We start from the raw sequence: 14,463 nt of genomic DNA, 5'->3' as shown, positions 1-14,463 counted from the left end.
CTGATGTAGCACAAACCCCTTTCAAAACAATACTTAGAAAATAATAACACAGCATAGATTTTCAAACACTAGATTCTTCATTCAACTTCTCCAACTCTATTCTACCTTACAATGAAAGAAAACACCTACTTATTACAATTCTGAAAATTATCATATTTGCCAGATTTTTGAAAAAAAATAGAATTTTTCCATTTTTGGTAATTTCTAAAATCCATCATATGAATCCCAATTTTTTCCAAGAAAAGTCCCCAACTAAGGCAAGATGAATTACCAACTAATCTACGAATTCAAGAATATGATTTCAGATTTATTAAAAAAACAACTTTCTAAAAAACTAGAAAAAAACACAAAAACTCAATTTCGAAGATCAAGATGAAATTTTAGGCTACTGGAAAAATGTCAAAATGGCCACCTATTGAGCAAAGCTCCATTGACAATCCAAATAACTCCTCCTCACATGACAACCTATAAAATTTCAGCCAAGACCCATATCCGAGTCAAAAATTATGACTCTCAGAAGTTGATACATCAAATGCCTTCAAGTTCTCCACATCTTATGTCATTTGCAAAGATATGACTTGTACACATGACCCTTTGTAGATGCGGTGCATGTCACATTAGTAAAGTATTTTGCCATCTCTTGACTTCAATTTATTTTATTTTTGTCTCATCCCTCTATTTTTCTAAAGGAAACCTAAACTATCAATCTACCTTTGAGCATGGACTTCTCATCCACCAATCATTTGAAGAAATTTAGCCAATGATCGTTTGCAGATATTTATCATTTTGTCATCCTTGTGAAGTTTCAACAATATGAGCTATTGATCATTTAGCATAGAATACTATTAATCTTCCAGCCACAAAATTCTAAATTCGCTTCACCTTGAGATATTTTCATCAAGCTTTCAAATACAATGCTATGTTGTCACTTTGAGTGCTTGATATATCAAATAATCAATCAACCATTTGTTTGAGTAGAACCACTACTTAATAGTGCAACAAGAAGACTTTGAAAATGTATAATTATGTACGTAGTTTTGTTTTGTTTTGTTTTCCTTATCCCTTATATTGCATGTTGCATCTATTTTGAATTGGGTGGGTTATATTAGTTTAATATTCTCTTTTTCTATTTAATTTATCATGCTACAACAATTTTATATCAAATGTGTCAACTCCAACCTTAATTATAAGAATAATAATATAAATGAAAAGCTAGTTATATTGTCAAATATTTTATGGTAGAGTCTTATGATTATATTGTTAATGTATCAATTGTAATTAATTTAAATTATATTATGGTATATGTTAAGGCTTAATCTATTATCAACTAAAAATGTCTTTAAAAATATTTCTTACAATTTCAAATAATATTTAATAATCTTGATATTTAGTAATATTTTTAGCTGAAATATTGTTAAATTATTGAATGATATTGCATTATGCTTATTATACACAAGGAAATCCATCAAAGGTGTATCTAATTATTGAATAACTACTTAGGTTATTCTATAGAACATCGTTTATGAGACCTTGATAGGGAGAGGGGATGAACTAATCACTAGTTCATGCTCCTAGTCTACCACTGAGACCTAAGGTGACTTCCAAGTTCACCAAATGGACCTATAGTGATGTAACCCCAATGTCATTAAAGAATAATTCAAAATTTGACACAAAGAAAACGTTTCAGAATAGCATTATTCTTCAATAAAATTTTGCAACTCTACTTTGCCTCTACCATGAAAACAAACAACTACTTAATACAATTTCAAAAAATTACCATATTTGGCAGATTTTTGAGAAAAACATAAATTTCTATTTTTGGTAAATTTTAAAACTCATCCTATGAATCACGATTTTTCCTAGGAAAAGCCCCCAACTAAGGCAAGAATCATTGCCAACTAATCAACGAAATCAAAAATATGATTTTGGATTTATTACAAAAGCAAAATTCTAAAAAAATTGGAAAAAACACTAAAGCCAATTTCAGAGGTCAAGATGATTTTTCAGACTCCCAAAAAAATGTCAAAATGGCCACCTAACGAGCTGAGCTCATGGGAAATCCAAATAACTCCTTCTAATGCAAGTACTTGTTAAATTTCAACCAAAACCCACATCCGAGTCAAAAAGTTATGACCCCCGGAAGTAAATCTCGACCAAAACCCACATCTAAATCAACAGCCTTGACCCTTGGATGCTCCTGCATCATATAGGATCCCTATTATGTAGAGATCCCCCAATCCTAAGCCCCAGTCTTCTATCTTGAACAAATCCTCTTCTTGCCACTTGCTAATTTCTCATACTAGGTGGAGAACACTCTAGGTTTCTAACTGAACTAGGTCTTTCTTGGTCAATTCTTACACACCACTTGCAGGGTTATGGAGATGGTGAAAGACCTCTCAACACATTTCTTCCATGGCACAAAGCAACTCCATGCACTTACCTTCCTTATCGATTCCACACTTTTCCCCTAAAATAGGGCTACAAGAAAGAGCCCCAATTAGCCCTCTTGTTCCTAGAAATTGGGGATTTCTTCAAATTTCTTCCATTAAGCAATTTAACTTTCTTCAGAGACCCCCATTTATTTCACGAGCACTCTCAGATTTTCAAAGTTTTGAGCCTCAAAAAGGTCGTACAACACCTCTGTAAAAACTCAGGGTTTTAAGGGTTTCTTGACCTTTACAAGGCAAGTTTGTTGTTTGGATTGGTTAGATGCTTTAACATATTGCTAGCACTCCTTCCTTCTTCCCAAGGAGCCTTCACTCACTCTCATTCACTTTTCATATCTAATATGCTGATGTTCTTCACAACCTTGCAAATTTCAAGCTCTGTTACTTCAATGTTCTCCAAACGGGCATGCTCTGGCTCCCCTAGGGCAAGAGCTTAAAAATGCCTCTATGGCTTTTGAGGGACCTTCCTTTTGCAAGCAAGGAGTACATAGAGTGACCTCACTATCTCCAAGAGGTCATACTATTTCTACAGTGGGATAGTGAGTTACATCTTCTCCAATGCCAACTGCTTGGTTCAAGATAGTGAACTGGCAGAAACAAAAAGATTTACAAAACAATAAAAGAAAACACTCACACACCTAAACTACTGAAACAAAACTATCCTAAACAAGCCTATTTACAATGCCAAGGTGATACAACAATCAAGTTAGCACTCAAAAGTTTTCATTGCTCACAGATTTGTCTTTTTACATTAAAAAATAAATACTTCAGAATGCAGTCCATACACTGACACATTTCTGGCAACATTAGGGTTTTAGAAGCTTATATACTGATTCTTAGGTTTTTTTCCCTCACAATTAGGGCTTCCATCAGCCTCCACCATGTTTGGAAGGGTTTTTGCAAAGTGGATCAGCAATTTTCCAAAATTGTAACTTTTAGTGCATAGCAACTTTTTGCAACTTTTATGTTTACATCTATTTGACATCTTTTCTTGCCGAATTGCCTATCTCTTAGCTTTTCAATGCTAGAGACCCTTCCCTAGGCTAGAGACCTATGCTAGGACTTCAATAACAAGGACTACCTTAAATCCTAAGTTCACTTATGACCTCATGACAAGGAATTCCTTGATTCCAAGGCCGTTTAATGACTTCCTATCCCCTAGCCAATGTTGCCAAAACACACAACTAGGTCCTCAGACCTTTATTCTAATTACAAAAGCTCTCTTAGAGCATAGCACAACAAAATTGCTATTGGTGAGGGCCCTATGTCTCAAAGTACCCTTGCACCAAACATCTACTAAATAATAAATAATAATAATGCATTAACTATAATATTTTATAACGATGTCTTTTTTTAAGTTGTTTGCATGAGAGTTGGGGTCTAAGACTTGAACTGCAATCCTTGTTTTGTACATTGTAGACTTCAAAATCTCCGCTTCCTTGTATTATCTCTTCTATGAAGCACCAATAGTATTCAAAAATAATTTTTATTAGACCATTGATTAAATTCTTTTGACAAAATGGCGTTTTAATGGAGAAAAAAAATGCGATCACAAAGGTATAATTGGAGAACTCATTTTGATGTAAATAAATTGCTAACACAGGTATGAGACACAGAGTAGGCACTGCTGTAAATATAATAACAAGCAAAGAAATTGAATCAAAGAAGACGAAGCACACAATAACACAGATTTATCGTGGTTTGGCAAAACTTGCCTACGTCCACACTCCACCAAAGAATTACTTGTATTAATTAATCGACATATTACATGGGCTGCACACAGCCATTATATAGAACTCTACGAATACGAAGAGTCAAGAAGGAGAAGGAACAGTCGTGGCTGTTGGACTTCATATCCCAACAACTGCAACACCGTTGATCGCAACAAAATGTTCCAACTGAATTAGCACAATTCTTTTCAGCTTGCACACGCCCAGTTTTAGTAAAAAGGATCCTCTTGCTGCAAGAGAAATAACTTTCTTTGAGAATGACTATACCCAAATTGTTACAGAAACAAAAAAAACTTTTTAACACACAAGTGAATTATTTATGCATTCGAAGGAGATGCAACTTGCTTCAAATAATATTTCTCTCACGGATCTGCAGAGTTGACACACTGACTGTTTCAAAACAACATTAGCACATGTTTTTACAGAGATTGATTTTCTAAAACAACCCTTGAACTGGAATTGATTGTTCCTCATGCAAAAGCTCTATGTATATGGTTGGTCAAGAATCACATGACAACACTCTTATAGTTTGGTCTAGTAACGTTGGTCTAAATTTTTAAAGAAAAGCAAGCAGAAAAATATGTCACAACCTTAAGTACAGCTCACCAAAAACACTGATGTGGAATTGAAAGTCTCTAGTCATAGATTTTTAAATCAAAATTATTGAGGATTAACATACATCCTGATTTAGCCGACCGACATCTTCTGAAATTCCCCTGGTTCAAAATCAAAGTTGTCTTACAGAAATCAAAGGCTTGCATAAAACAGAAAATGCAAAAGCCTTTCAATAGCAAATAATCTAAGCTAATCTCATGTTTCAATGCTCTTGATTTTTTTTCGGATGCCCCTGACTTTGCTAGCATATTTCATCTGTATAATCGGTCAAAAATTATTTGCAAAGGAGCTAGAGCTTTCTCCTCTTCCCCTTCATTCACCGTGGCCATAATCCCTCTACTTACTGTGACCTCGCTACTTAGCATACCTTGAGTAACATGTGGGGTTTGTATAACAATAATCATCCATTCACATCCACATGGAAAGTTATGCCAACCGCCATAATATCCACTTGCTGTGGAAAGATGAAGATCTTTTGCAAAAGATTCAGGACTGGATTCTACAAGCAGAGCATATATAGTGATTGCATTGGATGATCCTCTCAAGTACGGCATACTCTTTCCTCCCGTAATCTCAACCACTGTCTGGATACCGCTCAGCTCAGAAAATAAGTTTACATTCAATCGGAATGATGCATCATCCACTGGCTTCCCTACTACAACAGTAAACTCTGACGGCAGCCTCTGAAACATTAAATAATTGATACATATCTTAGAAACATAGAAATAAAGAAAAATTTTCTTTTGAGAGTAAATAAATTTGATTTCCACTAAAAATCAATTGTTTGGATTGAGTAGTAGCAGTATTACCCTTACTCCATAAATGCAATCCCGTACCCATTCATATCCATCTGGACTTTCAGGCACCTCAATTATCAGGCTTTTCAATCCTTGCAACTCTTCAAAACCATGTACAGTGTGCAGCTGTTCACAACGTGAAATATTGATTCGCTTTAGATGTTGTTGATGTGCAAGGGACGGCAACGATTTCAACTCTCCACACTCCTCTATTTCAAACACTTTAATTTCTGTTAGAGGAGATAACTCTGATAATGTTTCCAATTTGGGACATCCTCCCACCTCAAGAGACTGGAGCCGTGTTAGAGAAGATAACCCTGATACTGTTTCCAATTTGTCACATTCTCCCACATAAAGAGACTGGAGCTCTGTTAAAGAAGATATCCCTGATACTGTTTCCAATGTTGAACAATTCCAGACTTGAAGAGACTGAAGTCCAGTTAGAGAAGATAACCCGGATATTCTTTTCAGTAATGGGCATGAAGACACTTTAAGAGTATTCAGTCTCACTAGCTCGTTTAGGTCCATTTCTTTTAGCTTATCCATGCCCCTAACGTTAAGTGATCTGAGTGTGGGACACACATCTCTACTGATTGACAACTTTGATATATTACGAAGATCACCAAGAATTATGGTTTTGAGGTTATCCATCCGGCTGCTTGTAGAAGCCGCACAATTACTTGGTGCTCCACCTTTGCTCAGATCCAAATGCCCACTAAAGAGGCCCACATCCTCTCCCCACAATTCCAGAAGCTGAAGATTATTAAGTCCTTGAAGTGACTGCACCAAGGATGTTGGATCTGTGTTCTCTAATGACTCATATGTAAATAATTCTTCCAAATGACTCAACATTCTTATCAAATCTGGAAGCTTTTGCAACAAGGGGGAGTCCGAAATATGCAAAAATCTCAAGTCAAAACTGGCCTACCATTCACAATTTATTTCACAAACTGAATCAATTCTCATGAGTAATAAACAATCTTCGCTAAACTAGACGAAATGTACTTCTCGCAAGGGAAAACAAAAATACCTGTGTGTTGGTCCGTATCTGTTTCTGAAAACTACTCCACAAATCTTCTGTACGGAAAACAGATAAACAGAGCAATTTTCGTAAAGGAATCCATGAAGGTATGCTTTTTAGTCTGACCGGCTTAAGATAATCCTCTGTCCTATGAATCTCAAGCCACAGGAGTTTAGGCTCAACGGAGTCATTCATACTGCCTATAAAGCATGAAATCGTGGCTTCAATTTGCGAGTCCTCGAATTTGTCGAGGAAACAGTAAGGGAAACGCCTTAACTTTCTCTGTGCCAGGATTTGCGAGTCCTTGAAGTAGTCAAGAAAACACCTAACCTTTGTTTGTGCTAGGATTTTCTTAAGTCCCTTTGCTTCCTAAATAATGGAAGACAAAAAATAAATAAAAATTATATAAGAGTCGGTGTCAAATGGGTGGTTAGATGGAAAAATCGTAGCCCACAAATTGAAATGTTTTTACGAAGACTTCCTATAGCTTTAATCTCAGAAAGGGAAAGTATAAGCGCACCAGAGATCTTAGGTTTTGCGGATGCCACAGACGAGGAGGACCCGACTCATTTGCTATTTGTCTTCCCAGATCGCGGAGGTGATCGTGCATTTGAAAGCAGCCCGAGATATTAATCTCAACTAGAGACTTCTCCCGCAGGATTTGGACTGCATTTTCAGCGCTCCAACCGGCCGCGTTCCACATCGATATAACCTTTCTTCTCGAATGCGAAATTGAAATTGAAATTTTATTGAAAAAACATGCAATATCTATAAATATCTGTTGCTCCTGACTGTCGAGACCATCAAAGCTAATTTTAAGTCTTTGCATTATATCTTTGGGAGGGATGTACTTAACCTTTTCCAGTTCTAAATCCCAATAATCCTCATTCCTTCCATATAGATGTGCACCCAAAACTTTTAGCGAGAGGGGTAAACCTCCACAGAATTTCACGAAGCTGTCAATCAACTTGTCATATGCAATGGGTGGAGTCCTGCCTCTGAAAGCATGGCTACGGAAGAGCTCTTTAGCATTAGCTTCTTCCATTCCCTTCATCCTGTACCGGCTGCTGGCATCTGTAAGTCTTAACATACCCTGGTCACGGGTTGTAATGATTACGAGGCTACCAGCGCTTAACATTCCTTCAGGCAACAAGGCATCCAATTGTTCTTCATGATCGATATCATCTAGGACTATTAGGAAATGCAAATGCGGAGCCCTTCCCAGTCGATGCCTCAGGATTGCTATTCCATCATTCACGTTGGTAAGCACGTGTTTATCACTGAAGAGATTATCCAAGAGCTTGCTTTGTAAACAATGCAAATCATGTCTGGTATGCGATTCTCTCACATCAGAGAGAAAACAAGACGCACAGTAACTTGAGCGCCTCCTGTTGAAGAATTCTTTTGCCAGAGTGGTTTTCCCAGCACCTCCTAGACCGAAGATCCCTACTATTCTGGCCTTGTCCGTTGCTCTATTTGAACAAAACCTTTCAAGATCTCGGACGAGTTTAGCAAGTCCAACCGGATATTTGGCAACATGTAATGGGATCCATTTTTTCATTTCTTTCTCCACACGGGATACAATTTCATTACACACATGGCTGAAATCCAAAATGGAGACTCTCTTAAGACAGCTATTTTATTAAGAAAAAATTGAATGACACGTACTAGAGAAAATCAGAGAACATGATAAATAGCAATAAATACAGAGCACGAGGATTTAATCTTACTATTCATGCTGGGTGAGTTCATAACCAGATATGTTTGAAGCAGAAACGAGGCCATTTTTCCATTCATCAAGCTTATCAAGGTTCCTGCCTTTCCTTCTGTGGTCGGAAAATGCGGCAGCATACTGTGACTTGTCATTGTCGATGTGGCGTAGCTCCCAAGGCTGCACACCGTAGAAGACGGGAATAAAGATGGCATCCGATGGTTGCTGTAACATAAGAACAAGCTCGTCTAAACACCATGAGGATTCTGCGTATCCTTTAGAAAAAATGGCTATCTGCACACGAGATGAGCATATGGCGTTCTGAATGGCAGCAGTGATAGAATCTCCCCCTTCAATCTCTTCGCAGTCTAGAAAGGCCTTGCATTCTCTTGCCTTGAGAAGGTCATAGAGTTGTTTGGCGAGGGTGTCTTTGACGTCAGGGCCTCGGTGGCTGATGAATGCATCATATAATTTAGGAGATGCAATCGATCTTTCCTGAACAGAAGAGGAGGTGGAAGCCATGAATGTGGGTCTTTGAATTGCAAACTGTACGAAACCCTCTAAAACGGGATATAATTTTCTTTTTTGAGATGAGCAAGGAAAAATGAAGAAAAAGAGAGATGTTGCAGCCGTGCCTTGCTGGCAAAGATATTTTTGACTTGACTTTACCAGACAATGAAGGTGAGGACGCATGATTATTACCAATGTGAGTGGCAGCCGTGGTCATTTATTGCCAGAAATGGATGCATTGAATTTGGTTTATTGTGAGAATTAAAGTGATTTAGAATAGTTGAATATCGGATATTTTTTAAGTTGTCTGAAGGAAAAAACACAGAGTGCAGGAAGACATCGTTTTCATGAAGCAGAACAGGGAGTGTAAGTTGAAGGTTTTTGTCTTACCCTCTATTTGAAATGTGTATTTTAGAATTGTATGCAATGACTTCTGTCATCATTTTTTCCTTATTGTTTTTCTTTTGTAGGGCTTTCTGGTCATCTTGACTGCATCTTAAGTCCTTTTAACTATAATACCGAGCAGTTCTTTTGTTGCTGTCTAAGGCACCGAATTCCTCAATGCTGCAACTTCCCTTTCCGACTGCTTCCTAATTTAATCGGAAATCCCTCTTGTATTTCAATATATTGATACCTCATCCCTAGTTTACATGCATAAGACATTATGTATGCATGCAAATTTCCATGATTTTGTTTCCAAAGTTCGTTGATATTACGCTGAAACATTAATGTCTAGATGCGGACACTTACTCTGCTCATCAACATGTTGTTGACGCTGTTCTGGATGCTTGGGCCGATTTTGCTGACTTAAATGATTCTCCCACCGCTGCTGATGCCTTCCTTGCACAATCTGTTGTTTTTGCTGCTGCCGTTCATCATTGTCAGCTAGCTTGAACTGAGATGTTGATAATTGCAAATCTATAACAGGCATCTTTGACTCTGCGGATGCTTTTGGCGCTCCTTTTTAAAATAAAAATGAAAAACAGTGTCGGCTTTGCAAGATAATTTAGGTAAAGCATATTCAAACACTTCTGTTTCACCGCCAGAGGAAAATGCTCAGAATACAAACAAGGTCAAGCTTTAAAATTCAAACTAAATTTTCTTTCAGAGCATTCAAACAACTTTGTGTTAGTAATTTAAAAAACTATCAAAGTCGTGTCATTTTGACAAGACATTCAGATATCATTATGTTTGCAGACATTAATGTTCTCTGCAGTGATGTAGATGCAGGGTACTGGTCTGTCTCCAAGACTGAGAAGATGGAGAATCGGTGTTTGTATTGTGACGAGGGAACTAAAACAAAAGCTAGGTGTGTATCTCCAAACTAAGGACTGGTCAGATACCCTCCTGCCTTCCCCTCCGTGGCCTACATTTTTCAAACTAAGAAATGTGGTAATACACAAGGAGCAAGTCAATGATTCCATATAACAGTAGAAAGCAGTGCGGGCCTTCTAAATGATTACATACGACAGTAGATTGAAATTGTAACTGTTGAACGCTTGCATATATTCTTCATTAATGGAAAATTGTGTGACCATATGCAACCATCAAGAGAAGATTTACCTAGTTGTATTACGAAATTAGCTTCAAATATTTTCCTCCATAAATGCTAATCAACTTTCTCTTTCTTTGATCAGTAGCTAATTGACTTCTCTTGACGTATCAAGGGAACAACGATTTTAGCACTAGGAAAGCTAGGAATTTGAATAACTGGGGTTTTCAAGTAACGGAGTCTTCAAACTCTTATCTGTGATCCTGCCTCAGTTTAGAATTAAGAACAGGGATTTATGACGAAACTGTATTGCTATTCACCTTTTTCTCCAAATTCAAACCCACAACAGTAAACAAACTTAGCATGATGACTTTTTGTCCTTGTATTCTCCTTGTTCTGAAACAGTTACAAGAACAGAAATATCTATTTTAAATGGTCGCAGGGCACATGCCGAGCCTCTGGCTGGAAGCATTTTCGACCCCTAAAAGGCTAATGGAAAACAGAGGAATACCTTCAAATGGAGCCAAGCAGCTGCCATGTTGTTTTCCCTCAAAAATTTCTGTACATTTCAAAATTCTTTTGACTATATCTTCCAGGTAAGATATAGAAGCTGGTTATGTCCATCCATGACACTTTCTTTGAGATTTTGCCTGTAAAGGTCTATTTTTACCACCGACATTTGGAGACGTATTAAACGCAAACATTGTATAAAAAAAAATATTTTACTCCGTGTATGGTGGTGCACAAAACTATTGGGGACTGAGTTTTGACAGGAAGAAGAATATGTCTGAAAATGTTTATGGTCCTGTTGTTATTGCTCCAAACTTTCTGCTCCAAGTGCTTCGTTACAGCGGCCATCATCACAACATTTCTCCCCTTTCTGGCTCAAACCAATGGAAAAACAAGTATGAAGAAGGCACCAAAATTGATCATTTCGTACCTCGGTGAACTGTTGTAGTCCATATGGTTACTTCCAATTTTAAAATAAGAAATTGAGACAAACAATAGTTCAATCATCTAGTGTAGAAGAGCTCAATATCTATTATAGTATGCTGTATAGAGAAGTTGTCAAAATTTACAGATTTGTCATTTATCAAAATCATAGATACTGGTATTGGTGTCTGTGAAAACAACCAAGTTCCTCTACAATAGTATTCAATCTACTAACAGTTCAAACAGTTGATAAGAAGAAATACATACTCTTCATTTCTTGAAATCTAGGAAACAATAGATATCTTATTCAGCTTAAACTGTTTAGGTAAAGAATAAATTCACAAACTACAGAAGCAGAGAGGTAGATTAGTAGGTCTCACTTTATGTGCCATATATGCTAGTTTATTAATCTACTGACACAAATTTGGAGAACAATCTCCAGCTTCTCTAGCAGGATGTAGAGTTGTTGGAGATTGATCTAGTGGACCTGCATTATCAAATTTTCTTCCCTGAGTGTTTTCAATATTAAGATGAATTTATACTCAATCTATCAAACTCCAAGGTTATTCTACAATTATAATTGGAATGATAAATATCTGATAATATAATATAAATAAATGTTGTAGAGACTTCATGAAGCACTCCTTTTTCAAATAATCAAGCCAGTTCAGGGCAGCAGTAGAGTTCTAATCAAATGTAGGTTTTTAGCAAAAAGGAGATGTAAATCAAGATATATATGATAACAATATATTAGAAAAGGTTACATGGAATCCATAGTTCATGAATAATGTCATTGTTGGTGAAAATCTAAGATTCAGAAAATAATAGGTGATAGTGCTCAAATAGATGATTGCGGTGGTGAGGTTTCCTACGGTGGATTTAGTAAGCTGGACTATTTCAAAGAAGTTTGGATGTTACCTTTGTTCTTGTTCTACAGTGCAGCAAGTTCTAGACTCTGGTAAAACAAATAAACAACATAATCAGTGACTTAAAACGCTTGGTAAAATGAACTAATCTCAAACTCAAAGTCTGATGCTGAACTTAAGAAATTAGAGCAGGTTGCTAGATTTCGTTTTTTTTTTAATGTATGTCTTCATATTTTTCTTACAGTAGCCTAAAAGATAGTAACTCTGTATATTCCTTAAAAATCTAAGTTTTTAAAATGCTGATACAGTTGTTTTCAAATTCAAATGCTACATTTAGTTTTCAAAGCGAATATAGTTGTTTTTATTTTTTAACACCAAAGAAATATATATATATATATATATATATATATTATATGGTAGTATATTAATTTTGATTCTGCCTGTTGCAAAATATGGTTTACAGAAACAAGAGGTACTATTTGTTCCACGATATATGATAAATTCCGAAATACTTTGGCTACAGTTTCAACCATAGCAATTACTTTCTGTTATGGAAGACCAGTTATTCAATATCCCTGTTGCTTTTTGAAATATCATCTGATAATTGTAAACTTCAATTTCCAGTTAGCTAATATTTAATCAATCTAGATCTGAGTAGAAAAAAATCTAAGAAACACCACACATGTGAAACTGTCCAATGTCAATGTTTGAAGTCATTAATTCTAATCAGCCTAAGCCTCTTCCTAATGACATTGCCGCCCCTGTACAAACAACAAGTGCAATGAAAGTGAAAACTCATCGTTCCCTACGTTGTCTAAAAGCTGTAATTCGTGCCAAAAGAAACAATGAAATAAGCAATGACATGAACCACACACAGAAAATGAGCATAACAAGATACCGGCGACAAATAAACATGCCACCAAACAATTGCCAACACCCAAGACGCAGACAAGCATGCACTAACAAAAATAGAGCACAAGAATCAATCACTACATACTTCCGAACAATAACCGACACACCTTCACAAGCATGCACTATTTGCCGAAATGCTACATATCCGGAAAAATCTGTGCAATATTGACAGAACAGATCATTGAGTCTCTTTCCATGCTGCCCATTGCAACTGATCTAAAGAAAATTGAAGCTGGGCAGCTCATCTGTAAGAAATATCTTAAAGCAACATCAGTTGGCAAAGTGCCATGTATTGCAGCACCCTGGAACATAAGACGGAATCCTCGAATTGATGTAGTGCAAATGCTAAGTTCATAGGAAGAAAGACTTGTGCCATTGTGCATATCTTTTGCACAAATTAGACAATTAGGCTACAAGAAGTCACAGTTTGGTCTAAATGGAACAATAATCAATGCACCTGTAGACTTTGACAAAGTGCAACATGCCCTGCCTAGAGATCTAGACGAAACAAAAATAGTAGCAGTCAAACTAAAGAAGAAACTACAATATGAAAATGTATATGCCCAAGGGAATGTTCATCTTGCTTGTATAATGAATGCATTGGCAAGACTATCAACAACTCCACTATACAACAAAGAACATGTCATCATAAACAAAGATTGGGACACACTGCTCACAAACAAGAACTAAGAACAAGAGTTCAAGACAGATAGAAAAACAGAAGTGGACGATGACATTTCTGACATTGATGAAGAATCAATTGCTGAATCACTTATACATTGGTTTAATGACTCCCACTCAATCAAAGACCTCAACACAACTATAATCGAAATTGCACCTTCTGAGGGTATGAAGTCTCTTGGCATATTCCAAGACACATACTCAGAAGAAATGAACTTTCCAACACTATTCTTTGGATCACCACGTCCAACTGACATTACAAACAACCTATCCTACTAGAAAATTGTCAAATGAGAGCTAATGCATCAGAATAATGACTTTGCAACACACATAATAGACATATTCTTCAAAGCAATCAAGATTATAATACAACAAATATCATTAGTGGCTTGGGTTTGGACAAGGAACTCTGAATTGAAAGGTCGCAAATTGCTTGCAAAAAATGTTCAAAGTCCAACAAAATTGAACAACATACTAAGATCACCTTTGGGATTCAAATCATTGAAAAGCATCCGCACGTCTCCTAACTACTTGGACAGTACATTAAAGAATATATTTGCAATGATTAGACAACTAGGCCCTCCTTCCTTTTTTGTCACACTGACAAGTGTTGAACACTATTGGCAACCACTTTGCACAGCATTAGACCATGTCTCTGGAGGACAAAAAAGTAAATACAATGAAAAATTGAGGATAAAGAATTAGATTTCAGAATTAGACAAAACCCAGTTCTTTGTAGCCGTTACTT

The 14,463-nt window shown here is 36.5% G+C and overlaps 1 protein-coding gene across 1 annotated transcript; it reads right to left on the bottom strand.

Moving 5' to 3' along the window:
- Nucleotides 1-4,137: 4,137 nt before the first annotated feature.
- On the bottom strand, nt 4,138-8,875 carry LOC149545122 (disease resistance protein RPP5-like). Its single transcript, XM_089790522.1, has 5 exons — nt 8,341-8,875; nt 7,131-8,211; nt 6,620-6,979; nt 5,602-6,513; nt 4,138-5,475 (listed from the first exon to the last, which is right to left on the bottom strand). Exons 1-5 carry the CDS (start codon nt 8,841-8,843, stop codon nt 5,044-5,046), a joined length of 3,288 nt encoding a protein of 1,095 aa, XP_089646648.1. The 5' UTR covers nt 8,844-8,875; the 3' UTR covers nt 4,138-5,043.
- Nucleotides 8,876-14,463: the final 5,588 nt, after the last annotated feature.

This window comes from Cupressus sempervirens, chromosome 7, assembly GCF_028749045.1.
Source record: "Cupressus sempervirens isolate cs-2001-9-10 chromosome 7, ASM2874904v1, whole genome shotgun sequence".
Classification (NCBI taxonomy): domain Eukaryota; kingdom Viridiplantae; phylum Streptophyta; class Pinopsida; order Cupressales; family Cupressaceae; genus Cupressus; species Cupressus sempervirens.
Note: the sequence above shows the minus strand (reverse complement) of the source record. Positions and strands in the feature narration are given on the sequence as shown.